This window comes from Falco naumanni, chromosome 2 (assembly GCF_017639655.2).
Source record: "Falco naumanni isolate bFalNau1 chromosome 2, bFalNau1.pat, whole genome shotgun sequence".
Lineage (NCBI taxonomy): Eukaryota > Metazoa > Chordata > Aves > Falconiformes > Falconidae > Falco > Falco naumanni.
In genome coordinates, this window is record NC_054055.1 from 75,909,042 (window position 1) to 75,932,117 (window position 23,076).

At 44.2% G+C, this 23,076-nt stretch overlaps 1 protein-coding gene, 1 long non-coding RNA gene and 1 pseudogene across 2 annotated transcripts; 1 reads left to right on the top strand and 2 right to left on the bottom strand.

The window, feature by feature from the left end:
* Window positions 1-130: 130 nt before the first annotated feature.
* Window positions 131-4,773, top strand: LOC121083972. Its single transcript, XR_005826540.1, has 3 exons — window positions 131-446; window positions 1,522-1,658; window positions 4,700-4,773. It is a non-coding gene; the product is annotated as an uncharacterized LOC121083972 (long non-coding RNA).
* C2H21orf62 (chromosome 2 C21orf62 homolog) lies at window positions 2,501-16,771 on the bottom strand. The gene is made up of 2 exons (XM_040584937.1): window positions 16,035-16,771; window positions 2,501-5,209 (listed from the first exon to the last, which is right to left on the bottom strand). The coding sequence occupies exon 2, from the start codon at window positions 5,137-5,139 to the stop codon at window positions 4,465-4,467; it is 675 nt and encodes a 224-aa protein (XP_040440871.1). The 5' UTR covers window positions 5,140-5,209; window positions 16,035-16,771; the 3' UTR covers window positions 2,501-4,464.
* On the bottom strand, window positions 3,247-3,393 carry LOC121084147 (annotated as a pseudogene).
* Window positions 16,772-23,076: the final 6,305 nt, after the last annotated feature.

Sequence of the window (23,076 nt, forward strand, 5' to 3'; positions counted from 1 at the left end):
GCGAGCAGCGCGAGCCAGTGCTGCGCGTCACGTGGCCGCGCAGCGCGCGAGCGGAGAGCTGGGCCGGGGGAGGAGCCGCGCGCCACCCGGCGGCAGTGCACCGGGGCGCGAGGGGCGTGGGGGGTGTGTGTGTGTGCGAGTGTGTGTGTGCGAGGGAGGGGAGAGCCGCCGGGGCGGCCGGGGGCAGCTGCGTGCGAGGGAGGGGAGAGCCGCCGCCGCTCCACAAACACCCCGGCGCCGCTGGCAGCGGGCCTGCGGGGAGAGGGGGAGCGCCCACGCCGCGCCCAGCCCCCTCATCTCCTCGGCGACCGGGGTCCGCCCCTCAGCCGAGGCTGGCACCTCTGCGCTGCGCTGCGCTGCGCAGCCAGGCCCGGACAGCCGCTCCACTCCCTGCAGCAATCTTGGCTTCTGGCGTGGAGTGGGGAAATCATGTGGTGGTCTTCGCGGTATGTTTCATGTGGAGGGCTTTCTGGGATTCGGTTTCATCTAGGCTGGGGGCGTCCTCAGAAGTCAGTCGAGCCTCTAGCCGCTATGTTGACTAAAGGAAAAACTGCGAGTTTGCTGGGAGATATCAAAAGATTGCTGACTTTTTATAAGACAGTGTCCCCAAATACAAGTGTGTTAAGGAGTAAGACCTCTTTTCAGCCTTCCTGCTGTATCAGAAGGGCCAGGCGACTTTGGGAGTCTGCCCCAGAGGATATGAAAGGCCTGACTGGACTCTGCAGCCTCCTGCTGCTGCACAGCAAGATCTCCCATAGAAAGCATCCCATTACTTTTGTGTTGTTGCACTGGAATTACTAGTAGGAAGGAAAACTGCAAATTTATAGCTCCTGTCTCAGTTTTTTTCTGATAAAAAAAAATCCTGTCAGTTTGTTGATTGCATATTCAATAATCACGCATCAAGGTTAGACTGGTGAGCACATACAGGTTGAACCTGATACAAGGAGAATTAAACTACCATCTATATTAACTGCTGTAAATACATAATCAAACAGCATAGGGTGTTGAGTGTGGTCAAGTGTGAGTATCTTGCGCTGGGATTTAAAGGAGATTCACAAAACCACATACTTATTTCTGCAGTGATGCTTGATGTACCACTGTGTGTAGTTTACATGCAGACAAAAAAAAAAAACAAACCAGCACCAACAGAACTAAAGACTCACAACATACGTGATTTGTGTTTTGTATACATTGCTCTGAAGAAACTCTGCAAGCTCCTAATGCGGTACTTTCATATGGCAAAGCAGTATAACACTGAAATTGGGAGAATCTATGGTTCTCTGTGTCTGCTGCAGCGGAGTTCAATAGATCACTGCAGTGTTGGTGCTGTGGATTTCTGCTGCACATGTACTTGAGAGGAAGACTTTTTCCTGATTCCGGTAACATCTCTGCATGAGTTATTTGGGCACAGGGATAAAAAGTCTCTTATCTCAACCTTATACAGTGGCAAAAGTAACTGAAAGTGTAATTTGCAGTTAGAAAGCCCATGGAGTTATTAATGTCATGGTTTCTTCCCAACAGGCCAGAATGCGTACATTCTCAGTTCCTGCTGCATGTGTGACTTTTGAACAGTAACAGTGGCCAACCACTGCTGTCACGGCGATGTGGAGGTACTGTGTTATTCAGCACGTATTTTACTAGAGGGCAGCAGAAGCTCGGTTAGTGATTTCACCGAGTATAATTTAGGTTCATTTTCCCAGTTTAAAGAGAGAGTTGGTAACATTTAGAAATCAACATATTTGTGTGTGCCAGCTCTATTTTATTAATCTTTTTAACAACACTATCCTGTGCAGGATTAGTGACTAGCCAGTGTGTGAAGGCAAGGTTAGTGCTCCTGCACAGACAGTTGGAGCATGGGATTCCTGGGCAGACAATATGAATTATTTGCCTGTCTGTAATACATACCAGACATGTAATGTGCTCAGAACACCACCCTGCACCCCTGCACCCCCAGCCTCTGCCAACCCAGCTCCAGCGCCTAAGTGTTTTGTAACCTGTGATACAATCATGAGAGGTATCACTAGATGTAGAAGAATGGCTGCAGAAGCATGGCCTTAGAATCTCTGAAGATCTGCGCAATCCAGGCCTGGTATTAGAATAGGTCTGTAATCAGAATTGTACTGAAGTTGCTGTGATGGAGTTAACAAGAAAGGTGGCCTTGAGCTATTCTTGCATCCTGAGACCAAGTAATTATGTTGTGCCAACAGGCCGTGGCTGTAACAAGATACAGCTGCTGGGAAAGCTGGTGCAGGGCCAAGAAAGATAGGGACTGGTATGGGAAAATAGGGAGTAACAAACTACAAGGCTGAAGCACAGCAACACAATTAGCTACATGGATAGAATGCTTATTTTAGTCGTGATAATTAGGGGTGTGAGAACCGCACGTGTTTAGAGACTACTAAACAGTTATATTTCTGCTTTACGAATATGCATGTGTATTGGTTCTATATAAGTAGTGTTAGAAACTAATAAAGTAGAGCAAGATGCATAACTCATATTGAGCATCTTCTTGACTCCGGCGAACCCTTCTTCCAACAACTAGAAGTATTTGTGATTTGGGGAGAAGGCTCATGGTTTGTTGCCAAGGTGCTGACAAAGGTGTTGTCTTCACAACATTTTTAATGTTTTATAGTAATGATTTAATAGTTCTCCGGTTGAGCCTTCAAACACCTGTGTGCTTAAATCTGTTAATTTGCAATTGCAAATAGACCCCATTAATTCAATAGTTACCGCGTTGTTCATGTCATTGGGAAAGCTCACAGTAATGGAAAGTGTGCATGTATGTAAGTATTCAGAAGAATCAAGTTTTGCTTCCTAGGAAAACGGCTCCATCATTGATTACAGTTATAGAAAAAGTCTTTATTTGAAGTTATTGAAGCAAATTCATTGGTTCCACAGAATCTTGACAGCCTTTCCCCTCAGCACACATATTTTATCCCGGTTTCATGCAATCCTTTGCTGTCAATGCAAGACTGTTAGGACTTGCTATTCCAAAGCCTTTATTGTACTATATGGATGGATCCTGGCCTTAATCATAACTCATAGAATGCAAATCCTACAGACATGGGCAAGGAGCTGACTTCAGGCTATATAAATAGTCTTGATGTATGTTTTTCAAGGGATGGCAATCTTCCTCCTGCAATACATCTGAAAATTATTTGCTACGTGTCTGCCAGAAGTCTCACCTCCCTTATCACATGACAGTCGTTGGATGGGACCTTTCTCCTTTCTTATAGAGGAGAACATGAGCAGAGCTTGCCATTATCAAAAAAGTTGAAGTCAAGTTCCCTGCATTTGGGGAAACTGCAGGAATTGGCACACCTGATGTGCAAGAGACAGACCTTTCCCTGGGAAAAACACCCTTGTGAGCATGCTGTCTCACTTGTTAGGTGGCCTCTTGCCCAATGCTTTCCCATGGTGTGTGCCATGGCTTGTCAGAGCACAGCTTCCTGGTCATCCCTCAAACACACCTTTGGTTGTGTGCTGAGGTGGGAGGCTGCTTGTGTAGCCCATCCCTGCTTTTGTAAGAGCCTGTGTCACCCAGCCCGGGCAGGGGGTTCCCAGCTCTGACGGAGTACCAGAGGGCAAGGACAACTCGGCACTCCCAGTCTGAGTGACTGCAATCGCAGCCTTTGAACCTGACAGCAGTGGGCTGTATCTACTGGGCACAGCCAGTAGATGGAGGGAAGGGATTATTCCCCTTGTCAGGCACTAACTAAGTGACTGCATACGGAATACTGCATGCATGCAGGTTTGGGCCCCCAGTGCAAGAAGGATATGGATCAACTGAAGTAGTCCAGTGGAGAGCCACCAAGATGGTCAGGGTCTGGCGCATGTGTCTGAGAAAAGTGTGAGGGAACTGGGCTTGCTTAGCCTGGAGAAGGGAAAGCTGGGGTTAATGGTTGGAAAAAAGTTTTCCTCCTGAGGACGAGCAGGCAGTGGCACAGGTTGTCCAGTGAGATTGTGCACGCTCTGTCCTTGAGGGGTTTGGGGACCAACTGTAGAAAACCCTGAGCTGCCTGGTCTGATCCCAGAGGTGGCCCTGCTTGGGGCAGGGGGTTGGACTGGAGACCTCCTGAGCTGCCATCTAACCCGACTGATTCTCCAGGAAGCTCAGGTTCTTCTACAACTGGAGGTAGATGATTATGTCTTTTTCTGTCTGAGGCACAGCCTTAAAACACAATTTATCTGCAGATTTATATTAGCTTACAATATAGAAGAAGAATTTGTACTGAGGCTTTCAAAAACAGTTGTTTCGCATTTTCTTTGTTTTTTTAAGAAAGCATTTACTGAAGTAGTCTGATGAGCCTGTCTTACTTTAAACACCTCCCTGTAGAGTGCTATCACAGTCAGAACTGCCCATACTGTAACAGCTCCTCCTGGCCAAACCAGACAGACTTAAAGAAGTCCCATCTCTCTCTTAGAAGTTTGCCATGCCTCTGACTACTGAATGTGTTAAGTAACTCAGTAAATAAATGTTACAACATAGCTGTTGTTATCTGAGGTTGAGAAAACATCAGAATACAGCAGGCTGGGAAAGTGCTCTGTGATACTAGAGATATTTTCCACGCTGTATGACTTCAGCAAAGAATATCCATTGAACAGTGAGGTATCCAGAAAAGAAATATATACAAGCATTTGCCTCTCTTTGCTGTGCACCACAAGTGAGTTTTCTTTTTCGTTATTGCTGCTGCTGTAGATGGTTACACTCTGCTCTGGAAATTGCCCCTTGATTTTGTTTACCCGGAGCTTTCGAAGTCCCCAGATGGCCAAGTATTCTGCTGGGAGAGGAGTGGTGCCACAGAAGGACAGCTTCAAATCCCACACCCTTGTGAAGTTGAGGAGCATCTCCAGCACAGAGGTGTCTGTGAACCAAATGGTCAGGTAGCTATTGTAGGTCGTTTTTTCCATGGTAGAAAGCAGCACTGTTTTGCAATTGCACATCAAGTTTGCCAAGCAGTAATCACAATCACGGATATCTGCTGAGCAGCTGCAGTTGCGAATTGTGTTTTCCTTGGTGAAAATTAGCGTATGGTTCTTCTGACTTCTCACAAAACTGCCAGTGATGTGTATGCCGAGGAAGCCAGCCAAAATGAGAGCCAGCCAAAAGGAGAAAGCGGAGAAGGCTACTGGCTTCATTAGTAGTGGTGCCAAGCTGCCAAGTGTCTCCTCCTTTTAGTCAGTGAATTATATCACTTGGCTTTACCTACTGAGGAAAAAAAATTTATTTTACTGAAGACCAGTCAACAGTTAATATTACTGTGCTTTTCCCACTCATTATCTGTCTCATCTATTCAGAACCACACTGCAGTTTTGCTGGTTGCCCTACATAGAGGGGAAGCACAGCTACACTGATTCAGAAAAATGAATTTTGACTCATGTTTAGGATTCTTCTTTCACCCCTCTTTTCCTCTAAATGATTTCATCTGCCTATGGGACAGCTTGGACACCCTCTTCCCTATCCAGGCGGCCTGCCCAGTGTGAAGGTAAGGGCAGGGCTCTTCCTGCTCATTTCTCCTTTCTGCTGTCTCTTTGTCCGCTTCTCAAGAGACAGGGGTGACAAATGACCCTGTTCTCCACTTCACCAAGTGAGGCAGTCTGTAAGGAAGGATTGTGATAACCTTGCTTTTGAACCGTGTGAGAGATATACTGGACAAAGGGAAAGAAAGAAAGGGTGGTTAAGGGCAGAAGCAGTGCTAGATGTAGCACGTATCCTTCTGAACTGTGTGATATGCCAATAAAACCTGCTTTTGATCCATATGAAGCTATGCCTGCTCCAGCCTTAGCTTATAGTTTTGGGGACCAAGGACCATCTCTCACTGTGTCTCTGCACAACAACTAGTATAGGATAGGCCCTGGCTTTGTTGGTTGCTCTGCCCCCCTTCATTTACCCTGGTATCTCCATGCATGCTTATGACAGTGGAGCAAATTTCCACCCCAGCCATGCTCCAGCTCAGGTGGTTTGGGAGCATATTTGGTGGGGACTCTTGGATTCTCAGCTATCAGCCCTTCGGTTTTCAGAGCAGGATTGGATCTTACCAGGAGCATCAGGGTTCTCCTGGTGCATTATTAGATGGTGCTATAAGCAACAATGCAGAATGTAATTTCTCAACGCAGATTATAAGATGCTGGAAAGTCTGTCTGATTTGACTAATTGTTTTGAAGCACCAAGAGGCATTAGAGCCAAACTTTGACCAGAGGTGGCAGGTCCTAGTGAAGGCAGTAGTAGGGCATGCACTGAGCAGAATTTGGTCCTTAGCGTGTGAAAAGATTGATCCATGTCCAGAATGCATGTCTCCAGCACCTCAGAAAACATGGCAATACACCTGCAGTTGTGGAGAAACATTCCAGGTAAACAGGAAAATAATATTTATAATAAAAACACAAATTGGTTTTGTCTGTTATTCAGTCTTCCATCATTAGACAGTGGAATCTTCTGGTTTAAGCTTCAAGGAATGAGATCTTTAGCTTTTGATAGACAGTTGCATGAAAACATCTGTCCGTTGCATAACAGCAGTCAAAAAGTAATTAAATTGTTAAGATGTAGTAGAAAAACGATGGGAGAAGAAGACGCAGTGCTGTTGAGCTACTGCATAAATCAGTTGCTTGCTGACACTTGCCTGTTGTGTGCAGTTCAGATCCCACCATTTCAGAAAGGATACCACAGGACTAGAGTTCAGAGGAGAGCAACAAGAGTGATGAGATATGGAAGGGTTTCCCTTTAAGTAAGGTGGGACTGGGTAAGGTAGGACTCTAGGTGGGAAAAGAGGTTGTGGTTGAGACCTATAACAGCACAAGCAACATGGAGATGGTGGGTAAAGATCAGTTTTTCACTGCTTCTTCCAAGAACAAGATCAAGACATTTCAAATAAAACCAGCAGGGTCACAGCTGACTTGCTGATCCTTAGCAAAGCATGTTAGGGATGTGAAAAGTTTTCACAAAGTCAAGGCAGGACTGGGTAAGCTCCACAAAGAGAAGTCCATTGTGGTTATCATGCACACAGGCACTACACCTGGCTACAGAAGGCCCTGTGCTGAAAGTACTTGGAGGCAAAGAAAGCTATAGCAGTAAGTATCACCTGTTCTTCTCCTCTTGTCCACCTACTTGACATCTCCTCTATGTACCTTCTTACAGCTGCACATGGAGATGGCTGCTTGACTAGATGGATCTTTGGTCTGACAGATTATGGCGATTCCTATATAAGACCTATATAGTGTAAATGTATGCAAACTGACTCAAACGTGATTTAATTCTGTATGTACTCCCTGTATTTAGCATGTTGTTCTCTTAAATGAAGGATACAGTTATTTCAGTGCTTAAATAAAATCTTTAATCTGTGTTGTGGAACATACCAGAAATACCAGTCCAACTGTTAGCTAATGTTTAACCTCAAAGGTCAGACCCATCCAAGCTGTAGCTGTTATAATTACTGCTAGATTAATTTGATCTCCAGTATCTAAGCATCTAATCATGCATCACAGTGAAAAACTTATTACTAAATCTCCACACTATGCTTATTTTTTCAGCCCTTAACCATGACTAACTGTTGTGATAGAACAGAAATCTGTAATATTACCGCTGTTTCACAGCTCAATGAAATTACTTGGATTTATCTGTTTTGGGGATAATATTTTCAAGAATAATTCCTAGACATAGATATGAGTTTGAACTAAGTAAAAAAGATTTTAATTGAAGTCTAAACAGTGCTGCATTTCAAACTCCCACCTGCTTCAAAAGGGGTGATACTGCTTTTTCCACATAATGTGAGGACTTAATCATAAAACATTAGAATAAAATACTTTGATGCATCCTGATTAGTTTTAACTTTTGATACATTTTTGTATTTTTTTCGGTACCTGAAGAGCAGAGAACCTTTAGTTCTCTACTTTCCTGCAGTCAACCAAAGAAAATTCTCTTTCAAGTTTAGCTTAGCTGATAGCATTTGGGCTCCGTTTGTCAAGATCCAAACAGGTTCTAAATCTTGACATTCCAGCAAGTGTTATCTCCAAAAATACTTGCTATCCTCTTCTGCTCCCTGCAATGAAGAAACATTCCCATCACTTCCGTTTTCATTATTTAGTTTCTGTGTGGCTCTGTTGAATGATATGCAAGCAGTGAAGTATATGTGGCAGATTGTGTAAAGTGTCAAAGTCACCTGCAATGCACCTTTACTTAAGCTATCAATTATCTACGGAATAATGTGCATTACGTAGCTCTTAATCAAACTACTTTGCTGGCTGCACTGGTTAAGGCTTGGAAAAAGGTTGGCTTTAATTTTTAGGGGTGGGGGGAGCTGCCTTGCAAGGAAGAGGCAAGTTAAAGTATACATAAAACTTAACTGTAGCTTGATGACTCTGAGTTGAATCTTTTTTGAGTTATTACTGCTGTCAAGGCACTGTTAGGAGGAAGGGTGTCACAACTTAGCAAGAGGTTCTCTTCACTGAAAGTCTGGGGACAGGTCTTTAGCTTGTCCTCTCTACAGGTGGCTCAGAAGAGTCTGAGTTTCAGTAAGGAAGATAAGAATGTGAAGCAAAAGTCGCAGACATGGCAGCTCAGGGGCAGGACTTTGCCAGGGTAGAAAATGTGGGGAAAAGAAAGAGGATCAAAGAAGAACATGGGTCTGAAAACCAGGGCCTGAATGTGTGCACCTGCAGGATGACATCTTGTTGTTATGAAGCAAAATGAGGTGATCCGAGTTTAATCATGGAAAGGACTGAAACATAGAACTATTAATGTTTGGGTTTTTTAATTGGTGTGTTGATGTCATGGTGAGCTACACAAGGAATAAACACTTTGTCTTTCAGGAAGTACTTTTGAAGTTGCAAAAGCTAACTTTTTTTCAGTTATTTTTAAAAATCTTCCTCCTTTGAAGAGATTCCTTATATTTTGGATTGCATGTAATGCAAAGTTGCTTTCAGTAGGGCTCTTGGAGATGCACAAAGGCCTTTTGTTGTAATACTGCCATTAAGCTGAAAGAAAATTTGAGATGATTCTCTTGCCTGTTGTGGGTCTGCATTCTCCATCATCTCCAAATTTGCAAAGAACAATGGAGCGTCGTCAGAAAACTGGAGAATTTGGGATGTGGGATAAATCTTTCCACCATGCTGTCTCTGAGCATTACCCACTCCCCTTAATACAGATGGTTATCTACTGAGTTCACTGAAATATTTTAATATATAAACTGTAGAAACCCAAAGAGTGCAACAGATCATGCTAAATATCAAGAATTTCTGTACAATTTTCTAGGGAAAATTGGTGGATATGCCTTCTTCTCTTCCCTAATTTTCAAATTAAGTTTAGCTAGACTTCCAATATCACCAGTACATATTTAGATACTAAGCAAGTCTCATCATATGCATTTAACATGCATGTCTTGAACTAGTTCTGCAGCCTTCTTCCTTGATTATGGCTAAGAGACAGCATTCCGGTTCTAAAACAGCTCAACAGACCTAGTCTATGTCTTACTTTTCAACTACACTACCAACTTTGGCAAAAGGAGGGTTATCATACAGTTATGAATAAAACATCTATGGCTTAAAACTTCTAAAATCTATAGCTATTTAAAGATTCATCTGCCTGACAGTGGATTTTACAACTTGTTTCCATAAGCCATTTAACATTTCCTTGCATAGCATAGCAGGCATAGCAGTCCTGTAAAAATCATATAAGCATTTTTCAGCTTTCCAGTTCATACTATATGATTGCTGAACTCAAGAAATGTGAGTGGTATTTCAGATCTGAACTTGGTAAATTATCTGAATGCTCTTCCCTCACAGATGGGTAACCTACTTGCTTTTATGTATCTATTCTGATGCAAAGAATAACTCCTTTATCTACAGAAGCTCAAGCTAGGAAGGGGCTGGTCTGCATTTTATTTCCATATAATTGTTCAATCAGCTATTTTTTTTATACAATCTTTTTTGTCCAGCCTTGTACCCTATGTTCATTAGTCCCTGAAAATGGCTGGAGTAATAAAAATGGTAACATATTTTCATACCAGAAGTAATTGAACTTGTTTATTAACCAGTTGCAGTGAACTGATTGATAAATACATTTTGATTAAAATACAGAATGGCTCTGTAGCCTAAACCAGATATACACTATAGGAGTCTTGTGCTATTCCTGGAGGTTTACTTTGAACTTTCAAGTAAAAGAATCTAGAGCTCTACCAGGCTGCAAGGTGACCCCTAGCAGAAGTTATACCACTTTGGGTTCATTTCTTTGTCCAATGCAGCAAAGCAATAATTTGTACAAACAGATGGTGGTTTATCCTAACAACATGATTTCTTCATGGTGGTATTATTTCTAACATCCCAAACAACCATGTCTCAAATGAGGCATAGGTGGGATATAATAACATGCCCTTCACGCAGCTGCAGATACTTTTTCTAAATTGGTCTCACACAGTCAGCTAACAATTACACAGTGTTTTGAAATTATGCACCGTGATTGCAACATTTCCTTTTATCAGTTACTGGTCAGTTTTTGTTAGAGCTGCAACCATCAACAAATGCACCCCCTGCATAGGTAAATTGGAAGTAAAGCCTACTTGCCTTCCCTTTCCATCTTCACGTAGTCCAGTTTTGGAAAAACAATTAGAAGTAGAAAAGACAAGAAACAAGTAAAACTAGTAGATAGATAGCTGCTGAGTCATATCCCACCACCACCACCTTGCTGCCCTGAGTCACCATGTGGTAAGCATTTAGTGTTTGAGAACGAAGGGAAACATTAAATCAGTGTGTGAGAATAACTCAGTGCCTTGAATAGAAATTAGACTGTATTGCTGCAGAGATCTTTTATTAAGTCTGGGTAAGCAGTGACCCAACTTTGCTGAGCGGTGGTGGAGTACCACTAACCCCATGGGAAACACTGATGGTTGATCCGGTTCTCCTCCAAACAGCTGACAGTGTTTCCCCAGTGGTTACCTGCCAATTACAGCATTAAAACACCTCAGAAGGGTTTTGAGGTGTGGATTTTATTTTCTATTAATTGAAGAGGCATGTCAGTTCAGGTATCAGAAAGCAAAGATTCAGCGATTACAGGACAAATATTGATAGAAACTCTGCCACTGCAAGAGCTTTCTGGGAAATGGGGAGGTGGAAGTGGGATATGTTCAAGATCAAGAGATTCTTAATTGGCCTGAAGATGTTAATCATGAAGAAGGCTTTGGTGACTGCTGTCATCTTCTTGATTTTCATCTGGCATTTAAGCTCCCTGAAGTCCAAAGCTACCATCCAGTTTTCCTTGTAGACACCTTTAGAAAATTCTTCCTTGACATTGAGGGGAAGCTCTTGCATCAACCCAAGATGGAGGACTCTTTGTTATCACCAGATCTGTTTAGCTGAATACTTGAAGAGCAGGAAGGAAAGGTCAGCTCTAAGTGCCAAGAGCAACTCTGTAACAACTGCATAGATCTATAGTGAAGCATGTCTAGGAGTACCTGAACACAGTACCTAAACCCTAGAGCGCAGGCTCAGCAAGCGCAGGTAGATAAGGAGGAAACCACAGCGGCCTGTATGGTGGAAGGAGGAGGTAGCTGTGGGCGAAGGAGGCAGCTGTAGAGAGAAGAAGGGGGAAAGGTGGTGGTGATAAGGGGCTGGGTGGAGGAGAGGCAAGTGCAGCCCAGAGATGGGATGGGGGAATGAAGAAGAAGAAAGGAGTAAGAAGCCTTCCTCAGCAAATCAGCAAGCATTTTAATAGGGCAGAACATACAGAAAGAGCACAAAACTGAGGACCTGGGGCAGGTTTTTTTGCTAACTTCACAAGCCTGTCTTGACAGAAAGTAAAAGAAAAGGAACAACATTTCTCTAGGAGAGCCGCTCATTCTGCTTCTGCTTTGGCTCCTGATTTGTGTGGTTTATATACAATCCAATATTTGTTCAGTAACTAGTTCTTCCTTCCACTGAAAAACTGGAGAAAAACTAGATGCCAGCAGCTGTCTCGGGGTCCCTCCAGCCTGCAGTGCTGGCCTGGGGAGGGGTACAGCAGCCACTGCTTTGGAGCTGGGATCTGTGTGGTAGGGAGGGGAGAAGCTGCATTTGCTGCTTAGCAGCAAGCAAAAATCCTAATCATTTTAAGGAAATTTTACTTGCTTACAGTAGCAACAATCTGCTTCTTAAGAAACAATTTTGAGTGATCTAAATCTAGCAAATCATTTGTTCATTTTTGTCCGCAGTGGGGGACCTTTCCAGTGAAAATCAGACTAGACACAGATACCAGCAGAAAATTATTCCTGTTTGACTGCTTCAGCCATGCATGCTGTTAGATGTATATGCTCTTTCCAACATCGAAACCCCTGATGTATTACATGTTACCCCAAAAGTTTTCTAGCACAAGATTCCATCCCCACTCCTTTTTCTTTGCAGGTTTTGATACCTAAAGGAGATTTTCAATGCTTATTTAGTAATAGTGTAATTTAAGGTTTCTGAATTTGCTTTGATCATTCCACTAATTTTTTTTTTTAAATTTTTTTTTTGCTAATTGCAGATCTGTGTATTAAGGAAACTGCAAAAAAGCAATAAAAAGCCTTTGGCTGTTGTGTGAGAATGCTACTGTCTCAAGGAAAGTTAATCCTATTCAATGGCAGTCTCAAGCCTATACAATTAATTTCTTCACAGGGTGCTTTCTTCCATTCTCTATTCAGAAAAAAACCTAATTAAAACCCCTCATTGATCACTTGTGTTAACATGTGCCTATGTGAAAGTGCTGTATTAAGCAAAGAGGAGCTTAAATCCATATAATCTTGTGCAGCTTGAGTAATGTACACAGGATGAATACCAAACCCACCCAATTTAGATCAAAATAGCCTGAAAGGCTGGACAATGCCAAAAGCGTTTAGAAGAACTACAAAGATTGCCTCTTTCTTTTCCTGTTTGCATGCAGGTATGGGAGGGAAGTGTAAGAAAATACATCGCTTTTCGGAGCGAAGGTGGCAGCCAGGTGGTAGGTGCAGCAGCTGGGCTGATCTCACCGGGCCGAAGCATTACTCACCAGCCATGCAGAAACCTCAAGAGGGAGGCAGGGGAAGAGGAGCGCAGACAAGCTCCCCTTATGCGAAGGCACAAAACACGCACCAGGCTTGCGTACTCCTCTGTGTACTCTTTTGGTGATATTTAATACTGGTCTAACCTGTAAAATGTTTGTTGAAAAAGGGGTTTTTAAGGACTCCACAGGGCTACTGTTGGGTGGCTGTGCTGTGTTCGCATCCTGACTAACTGGAAGCTTTTGAAGAGCAATTTCTTTGGCATTTGAAAGAGTAAATGGAACTCTTCTTCCCTCTCCCTCCCACCCCCACCCCCTCAGAGTTAATGCTAACAATTTGCTTGAAATCCTATGGGATCTTCTGGAAAAAAACTTTTATTGTTAAATTGTAACTAAAAGTAGTGGTATCTCTGGTTTGCAGAGAGGTATGCACATGACAAAGGGTGAGGTTAGTTTTTAACATCCACTGAACTAAACAAGTATTAAAATACAGTATTACAGGAAAACGTAAAGGGTTATATAAAATGCAAAGAGTCAGTCACTTTATAAGTCTAGTTTGAGTCTTCACTGCAGAGTAGCTACATTATCTGACCAGAAAGCTCTAGAGAGGCTCAAGCCTTGAGGGAAGCAAAATGCTGGATATGACCTTTCTACTCTGTGGGAGTTTTAGGAGTTCCCTAAGTGGGGTGATGGCAGAGAGGGAGGTATTTTGCTTTCCACCTCTCTGTTTAAACATTTACCATACTTACTTAGTTACTTCATAGCTAAATGTAGGAAAGTAACTTTGTGTTAAAAGCTCATGTTCTACAGACTTCCAGGCTGCAGTGATGCGTGCTTGTTGTCAGTAACTTGAAAATTGTATTTACGTTTACTTGTGCAGCAAAAGCATGGACTGCGGTCATTAGGCTGAGCAGCCAGTGCTGTAGCAGTGGTGCTGTCAAGTATAGCGAAATAAATTCCTCCCCAGCAATGATAAAAATGCAAAATAAAACAGTCAATTCTGTTGCATTGAACTTGAACAACACAGAGACCCTTGAAAATGTTCTGGTGTGGGTATTTTGCTGTTCAGGTATACACAGAGTCTGGGACAGACCATACATCTAAAAACGCCTCTGCAAAATGGTCTAGCCATCCCATCCCATGTGAAGCTGCTGTCCATTACAGAGGCAGACGTTGCAGTGGGGAAGGTTGTGACACATTACTGCAGGGAGGCAGATTAATAGGAGAAAACTCAAGGGAAGGGAGGAAGTCTTGTCCTGCCAAAGAATTGGGAGTGGTGATCCCTTCCTTTTTCCCCCGGATGAAGGTCACCCTTGGCAGGTCACAGCCTGGTTATTCCCAGCTCTCAGAAAGCAGAAAGGATGCATGTGTAAGGCCTTCATTTTCATGCCTGGCTTCACACATGCGGTCTGTGCTTTTCCTAATAAAGAGCAGGGGACTGAGATGAGTGGCAGAATTTGCTTTGCCAGAAGAGACCTGGACTTACACTCCTTACACTCTGAAAAGATCTTACCTCTACTCTGAATTATAATTGGTGCTTTTCAATAACTTCCTCATTTACTTCTTGAACAATCTAACCTTTTGCCTTCCAGTAGGCTAATTTTATTTATTTTGGTAGAAGAGAAGCTTTAGCAAATACAATTTCCTTCAGCACCGGTGCTGACTCTGAATGCACCAAACGTTACAATGTTGGGGGATTTGTTCTTCCTGTGATTTAAAGTCTGGGTATTCAGAAACCCAAGTGTATGCACATGCATAAAGCATGAAATTGTATGCTCACAAACGCACAAGTCCATCACATTTTCATGTAAGTCCTTTTGTAATTGTTAGGTGTGAGCAATCAAATCCCTGTTTATTCATCTGACCTCAGAAAGGGACACCTTCTGGGAAATCAGGTGCCCCAAGGGTGGGTGGTCAGCGCTGCCTGAAAACCAGAGTTACCAGTACAAGCTGAGCACTTGAACACTGAGGTACTAAAATTGATTTTAAAACCACTTTTAAAAATTCACATTTTATTATGTCAAGCCAACTGCTCCCTGGAGTGCACTTTAAAGCACTAAAAGTGCACTTTTAATACTGAGTGAACTTTAAAGAAGAAAGTTTGACTGCAGCTTTTTCTTATTACTCCCCTTCCTAACCCAACCTGGACAAACGTTCAAGGTAAGCATTACACTATATTAAAGATTTGCCAAGGCCAAACCATAATGCTTACTTCATGAATGAAAATGGTATAAAAAGCATACTTTAACACTTCATTTTCTATTGTTGAAATCCTAAATTAAGGAAAAAAGCGAAAGGAGAAAGCTGCGTGACAGAAAGGTGTTATGGAAATGTTGATGGTCACTAAGCGGCTGGAGACTGAGACCCTGGGGTGGGGCCTCCAGGTTCGAGGTGTCTTGGCTCCTGTTCACTCACTCGGATAGTGAATGCCGTCATTGCCATTGAGACTCCATAGCTTTATAGAGGCAGTATATTTACCTTGCTTTGTCCTTACTGTATCACTGGCTTTATATAGAAATCAAATGGCAGAATAAAACACAGGTCTAAAACACAACTAAATTAAATGGCAAAATAAAACACAGATCCTAGCTGCTCCTTCCCTGATCCTCTTCTTGCAGTGCTCTTCTCAAGGCAATTTTAACTGATTAAAATGTCTCAACTCCTGTCAGCTGGGGTAATTCCCACCAACACTTCTGTCACCTTTAAAGATTTGCCTAAAGAAATATTTGCAAAATGGAGCAAAATCATTTCCACCATTCTTTGTGGTTATTATTCATGGAGCTATTAATTATTACCGAAGACATACAGATACAGCGTATAAACAATTGCAACATATGAAAGGCAAACTTTGCAGAATCTGTTACTTTAACTGTGATTACAAAACAACAAATCCAAAAATAAATACCTGCCAGCAACAGAGCTGCTGGCAAGGAAATAATCCTGCTGGAAGAGAAACGGCCTCATTCATAAAAACACAAGCTATTAAACATTCCTCTGCTATTTACACACACACGCACCTCTTTTTAGAGCTGAAACAAAGGCAGCAACTTACTCTTTCTCTGGATGCCGGTGGATGGGTTTGTCACCGCTTGGACGAGCTTGCAGCGGCAGGGATGCTCAGCTGCAGCTGGGAGCAGGGTCAGCCCGCAGGGCAGGCGGCGGTGCCTCTTCTCCCACTCGCTGCTGCTCTTTTATGTTTTCGCAGGCCAGCAACCCATGCCGTGTTCCCCTGACAACTGGGAGAGCAGTCCAAGGTCTACCCCTATCATTAACGCCTCCACAGCAGGATCCCTACCTGCCTTTACCATTTCTGCTCCCACGCTGTCGGGCTTGCTTGAGGAGGGGAGCTGGGGTGTAGTCGAGCAGTGCGAGCTGGTGACCCGTGTTCGCAGGGGTATGGCAGCCTGGTGGGCAGGGAGGGAGACGGACCTCCCGTGGGCTGTGCTCCTCTCCCAGCACCATGCTGGCCTTCCACATGGGGAGCCCTGTGACTGACCTCATGGGACATATTCTGCTCTGTCCACTTTCCGGGGAGTTTGTGTGTAGGTTTAAAGCAGGAAACCCCCATGTCCAGTTTGAAAGCCTGCTCACCCAACTGGAAGGAGTATCTGGAAATTTTCAGTCACAACCTAGCAGAGGCAGAATGTGGCTCTCAACCATGGCTCAAATGCTGTGGATGCTTCTCCATGATCCAGCATGGAAAACAACATCTTTGTGACATGTTTTACAAACTGTTACCATGGGGGAAGTACCTGCTGAAAGCTAGAATCAATACAACTAGCTTGGTACTAACTAGCCTGAATAACCAGTGGGATTCTTTGTAAGGACATGCCAGTCATAAGCAACTTCACAAGGAAATGCAGTAGGAGTATCTTTAAAAAAAAAAAAAAAAAAAAAAGAGGCAACATGCTGCAGAACAAAGGTACTCTGGCAGGGCACCTGTGGGGAACGACAAGTAAGGATTGCTGTGATTCAAATGACAAGATATTTGCTGCTTTTTTAAAAACAGTGCCTGTCCTTTGCACGCCCAAGAGCCTGTAGAGGAATTATAGAGGAATGAAGGCAGGTTAATTAACGTTGATAATATAGAGCTGTGGGCTGGCTTCAGCGGTGGTGGGTTGGCTGATGTGGATAATGTGCAGCTGTGGCTGGTTCTGTTAAGTAGCTAAATAGCTCTAAGGACCCTATGAAGAGGGACTCCAGATGAAGAGAGAGCTGGAAGAAGCAGAGGGAGGAGAGAGAGCATCCTGGGTGTAGGAGGGACAGGAGGGGGGGTTGGATGAGGAGAGGCTGGCTGGCTGGAAGAGGAGCCTGGAGAAGAAAGAATATGGGCACAGCAAAGGCAAGAAGCAGGGTGGACTGGCCTAGAGAGGATGAAGGAACAGCATGAACAGTAGGTGAACCTTTGAAACCTTATGTGAGACTAGTGGTGGTGCTGAGGCATGAGAGGGCTGGTGTGGGGTGGTAAAAGCCTTGCTGCAGCCTGGTAGTTTTGTTAGTGCTGTGACAAGAACCCTCTGGGAACTGCAGATGCTGTTACCCCAGTAAAGGCATTTGGCTGAAGCCAGGAATTAGTGTCACTTAGGCCCAATTCAGAGAACACTTTGGGCATTTTATGGTCACTGAAACCAATAGAAACTGGACACTAACATGCTGCTGTGATTCCAAGCCCTACCTCGTAAAAGAAAAAATCCAGCCGATTATACTATGGATGTTTCAGGCAAGTTGCCTGATCTGTGATTGTAGTTTTATTGTTGGTTTTTTCTTTCTTTTTTTTTTTTTTTCCCCCCTGAAAGAGCTGGTCTGTGAGAGGCTTCAGTCCCCTCTCACCCTCATTCAGAAATGAAGGAGCAGTATTTTGCTCTCCATCAGAAGTCCATTCAGATGCTTGAATTCCCAAGATGCCCATTCAGCTCCTGAAGGAGGGGTGCTCTGGGGAACCCTGTTTTTGCAATAAATGCATGGGCTGTGCATCAGGCAAATTTGAGGAGCGTATAGGATCCGTTCACTAGAGTTCTTATTCGTTGTTAGTCTTACACAATAAGAAACACTTTGCCTTACTTGTATTGTGTGTGAGGTAGTGGCAAACTTGACTCTATATACACTTGTCAGAAAGTCTGTTGTATTTTGGGATAAACTAAACCCATTTTGCCCTTCTTGGATGCATCTAATAATAGGGGAAGACCTTCATTCCCTCTTTGTTTCAAACCATCCTTAGGTTGGCTTTCCTTTAGGACTAATGCCAAGTGCCTTTAATTCTGGCAATTTCAGTCTTCCTTTGGGTCTATTGGGTGTTGTCAAGTAATTTAAGAAAGGGTCTGGCTGGCAGCCAGCTCAATAGCCCAGCTACGGAAACTGCACGAACCTGGGTTTGACACCTGTATACAGGTGAACTCCAAGGACCTGTTACCAATAGGTTTGGAGCCATTACTGCTCAGGAGGGTGCTGTCAGGCAGGCAGTTTCATAGAATCCCAGAGTCACTCAGCTGGAAGGGCCCCCACGAGATCTCTGGTCCAACCTCTTGCCCAGAGCAGAGCCTGCTCTGGCATCAGACCAGGCACCTCAGGACTGTCTCCACTTAGGTCTTGAAAACCTCCAAGGATGGAACCTGCGCAACCGCTCTGGGGACCCTGTTCCAGTGTTTGAGAATTCTTTTCCCTTATATCAAGTTGGATCCTCCTGTATTTGCCACTGTCTCTTGTTCTCCCATTGTGCACCTCAGTAATAAGCCTATCTCTATCTTTTTGACAACTTCCTGATAGATATGGGGAGGTGGCTACTAGGTCCCCTCTACTGGGTCTGGCTGAGCCCCACAGCAGCCCTCACGGTGCTCTGCTTTATATTGGTGGCTAGAAAGGTGGGGATAACACACAATGTTTTGGCTACTGCTGAGCAGTGCTTACACAGTATCAAGGCTGTCTCTCCAACATTCCCCTTCCACCCATAGGCTGGGGTGGACAAGATCTTGGGAGAGGCACAGCCAGGACAGCTGACCCAAACTGACCGAAGGGATATTCCATACCATATGACATCTGCTCAGATATAAAAGCGAAGAGGAAGTGGGGGCATTTGTTATTTAAGACATTTGTCTTCCAGTGCAACCACTACACATATTGAAGCCCTTTTTCCTGGGAAGTGGCCAAACATCACCTGCTGATAGGAAGTAGACAATAACATCTTTTTTTTTTTTTCCTTTACTTCTGCATGTCATTCTTTGCTATTTATTAAACTGGCTTCATCTTGTCCCATGAGGTTTTTTTCAACTTATTTTCAACCCCCACCCTCATTCTGCTGAGGACAGGAGTGACAGAGCAGCTTAGCGGTTGCCTGGCATTCAGCTAAGGTCTACCCACCACAGTCCTTTCTGGCACCCAACGTGGTGCACGAGACAATGGCAGTTTTATATTAAGTGTGCTATACCTATAGTAGTTTTCAAGTGGAAAGCTCCTGTGTGGGACACGGAGTTTGTTGGCCAAACTGCTTATCTCTATTTTGCTGTGCTTGGGGACACATTAACAGAAATAATGGCTATGTGCTTCACCCTGGCACTGATGCCTTGATGTGCTGGGGGAGCTATTTTGTGGGGAGGATGAAGGAACTTGGGAATGTGCTAGTACAAACAATAACTATGTGCTTTGCCCTGGCCTTGATGGCTTTGCTGTGCTGGGGGAGCTATCTTGTGGAGATGAAGGAATGCATCTCCCTTTCCCTGCCTGGGACTGATGTGGATCGTTTTGTTATGCAGGCTCCAGAGGCTCCACCCTTATGAGAGCTGTTTGATACTATTAATTAATACTGTTGGCATATTACGGGTTTTGTGGAATTTGGTCTCATCCTGGTGTAAGAGAAGAAAACTTTTGGGTGAGGCAATACTGAAATGTGCCCTGAGGTGGATGGTCCCAGGGTGTGTGGAAGCATTGGGCAGATTTCTAGGACAGTTATCACCTCCCATAACCTGGAACTTTACACCTGAACAGGTAAGCAACCCTGGCACACTGATGTGCCGGCTGATAGAGGGGTGCCTTGCCTACTGCAATTAAAACCAACAGCTTCTAGCACTGTACTGGGGCTCAGCCTGTGCCTATCGAGCCACAGTTCAGTACTCTGAGGACTATGGTTGAGGCAGGGACCCAAACTGCATCTGATGACGTTGTGGTTGAGATAGGGACACAACCAACAACTAGAGTAATTGCCCCAGTAGTGAAAAAGAAACAGTGGACAAGAAGAACAACTGGTCCATATCATCAATTAGTAAGGGAGGGGGAAGAAGAGGAAAGTTTTGATCAAGAGGCCGGTCCTTCAACAAAGAAATTGGGGGAAGGAATGTTTGTACTAGCATGTTCCCAAGGTCCTTCATCCTCCCCACAAAATAGCTCCCCCAGCACAGCAAAGCACGTAGCCATTGCTTCTACCGACATGTTCCCAAGCTTAGCAAAATAGGGATGGAGTGGCATGGTGGGCACATGGTGTCCAGCCAAGGTCAGGCCACCATATGCCCCCTCCCACCTTCTTAAGGCTGAACAAGCCCCACTCCCTCTGCCCTTCGTCACAGGACAACTGCTCCAGCCTTGACCATCCTGGTGGCCCTTTCCTGACCTTGCTCAAGTTTATTGATGTCTGTCCTGTACAGTGAATCCCAAAACTACAAGCATTACTCCAGACGCAGTGTAGCAAGTGCCAAGTGAACAGGGAAAATCACTTCCCCTGGTCTGCTGGCTGTGCTCCTGTTCAAACAGCCCAGGGAGCCGATGGTCCTCTCTGCTGCTGGGGCAGGCTGCTGGCCCGTGCTCAGCTTGCCATCAGCCCAGACCTCCAGGGCCTTTTCTGCAGAGCTGTTCCCAGCCAGTCAGTCCCCAGCCCTTACCACTGCAAGAGGTTTTTCCTTCCCAGGTGCAGGATATGGTAACTGTTGAATTTCTTGAGGTTCCTGTCAGCCCTTCCTGCAGCCTGCTGAGGTCCCTCTGAGTGACAGCCTTACCCTTGAGCATATCGAGTCATCCCCCCAGCTTGGTTGGTTTGATGTTGAACTGTTCACCCCAGTCTTCGAGCTCAGCACAGTGTTTACCTCAAGTTGCTGTACAGCTTCGGGTCTGGCAATGTTAATTGTCAAACCCAAGGGTTGGATGACACGCTGAAACAAACTGCTGGTAGCTTCAGGTCTGTGCTAAAAATGCTGTGAGTTTTTACGAAGTGAGATTTCAGTTCCTGGCTATAGGTACACAGGGGAGGCAGCTTTCAAAGTCAGTGGTTTCCCTCAAGAGACCCTTTTCACGAGCTGCTTATCTAGCAGGGGCAGAGGGAGGTGGAGGGATGGTGTCTGCCAGACAGCTCAGTGCAAGGTGCACGGCTGCCATCCTGTGGCACACAGCTGGCCCGTGGGCTGCCCAGGGCTCCAACATCTGTTAGTACCAATTATTAATTATCTGAGCTGGAGTAACATCTTCTGAGCCCAGCTAACATCATACTGCTATTTATACAAGCTGCTGTGCAAACTGAGGGGAGGCCCCTGCCCTGAAGTGTCCAGAAAGAAACAGCGACCCAGGAGCAGAGCTCCTGAAGTCATGCAGTGGATGGGGGGGAAACTGGGGGGGTCTGCCATTTCAGTCACAGCACCTTCTCCTCATGTGCGCCTGGGGTCTAAATCTTGTCGTCAAGCCTTTCCTGTGCACACAGGAGAAAAGTCTCACTATTCCAACTAAGTCTCCGAACTATGTAAAAACTAAAAAAAAAAAAAACCCAACCCAAAAACTGGTCAAGAGTTTGTCTCAGTTGTACCTTCCTGCTCCAAAGAGAACTGCCCACATTGCTCTAGCTGTGGGTGGGTTAGCTGACTGTCCTGAGCACATTAAAATTAACCACAGAAACCCAGAAAGGCAGACCTTGAAGAAATATGAAAACCTTGTACGCTCCATTCCCTAAGCTGTAAAGCAACATCAGGTCATCTTTTTAAAATCTCCGCTGAAAGAGATTCCAATGCTTTCCGTTTAACTTCTTTCAGGATTTAATCAAACTTAGCATTAGCAAGTTTTTCTGAGTGTAACACCTACAAATAAATTGTTTTTTTCCCTTACTCTCAGTGGACCACATATTTTAAAAATAAATTTTAAAATGGTCATTTTGAGTTTTCCCTTTTCTAGAAAAAACAGCCCTGTCACCTTGTGCTCCTAAGCCAAGTTTCTAGACTTAACTTTTCCTAGATGATGGCTGAAATCCAGCCCAAGCTTTAGCCTTCCTTCAGACTTTTCCCTCTGACTCCCTGCATCTAGTAGGGTCACTGCAGCAAAGCACACCCTCTTTTCTACCTGTGGGTAGCTTTCTGCTCAGCCAAGGAGCTATCATAAGCAACCATCTATCCCTGTAGTACCACTGTCCATTAGACAGTAATTTCTTCTTCTCTTAATTGCTAAGTTACTTCCCCAAAGACCAGACTCTGCAATATGCCAGACACTCCCATCCGTGTTATTTCAGCTCTCACAGCGCTGCAGGATCAGACGCTAAACCTCTAACGGGTTCAGATCCAGGCTGAGGGATGGATATCAGCCTTGTCTGCGTTCAGCTCTGTTTTGTGGACTCATGAGTGAGCCAAATGGCTTCTGTTCAGCAGTGAACCTGCTTCTGTCTGGCATCTTTCAGTATGTCACTACAGAGAACGGTAACATGTTTCCATCTGTGTGCAAAGTGGACTGCTACAAAAGCACTTGCTTAAGATGCCTGATACCTTTTGCCATTTGTCTTTGAAGAAAAAGAAATACACCTGTTATCTATTTTGGGTATGTGCATATGTGTGCATATAGATAGCTTCTTGAAACTAATCCAAGTTTCAGCATTCTTCCAGGGAGAATGTGAAGGCTTGAGGTAGGGGTGCTTTCCCCCTCATCCTGTGCATTCTTCTGCAAATGTGAAGAGAAATCCTGTAATGCATCAGAAATGCTACAGCCTTAGGTCAATAAAAATAAGCAGCAATTCTGCAAAAGGCTAAGTAGCAGAGAGGTTTTATGGAACAGAGCGTACATCCCATAGTATGGAATAGTGTAATGTCCCATATGCTGACATAGAGTGATAATAAACACTTACGTTATATACATATCACAGC

Bases quoted from the DNA above. Each gene is read 5' to 3' on its own strand.
- C2H21orf62 (XM_040584937.1), bottom strand. From the start codon at position 5,139: ATGAAGCCAGTAGCCTTCTCCGCTTTCTCCTTTTGGCTGGCTCTCATT.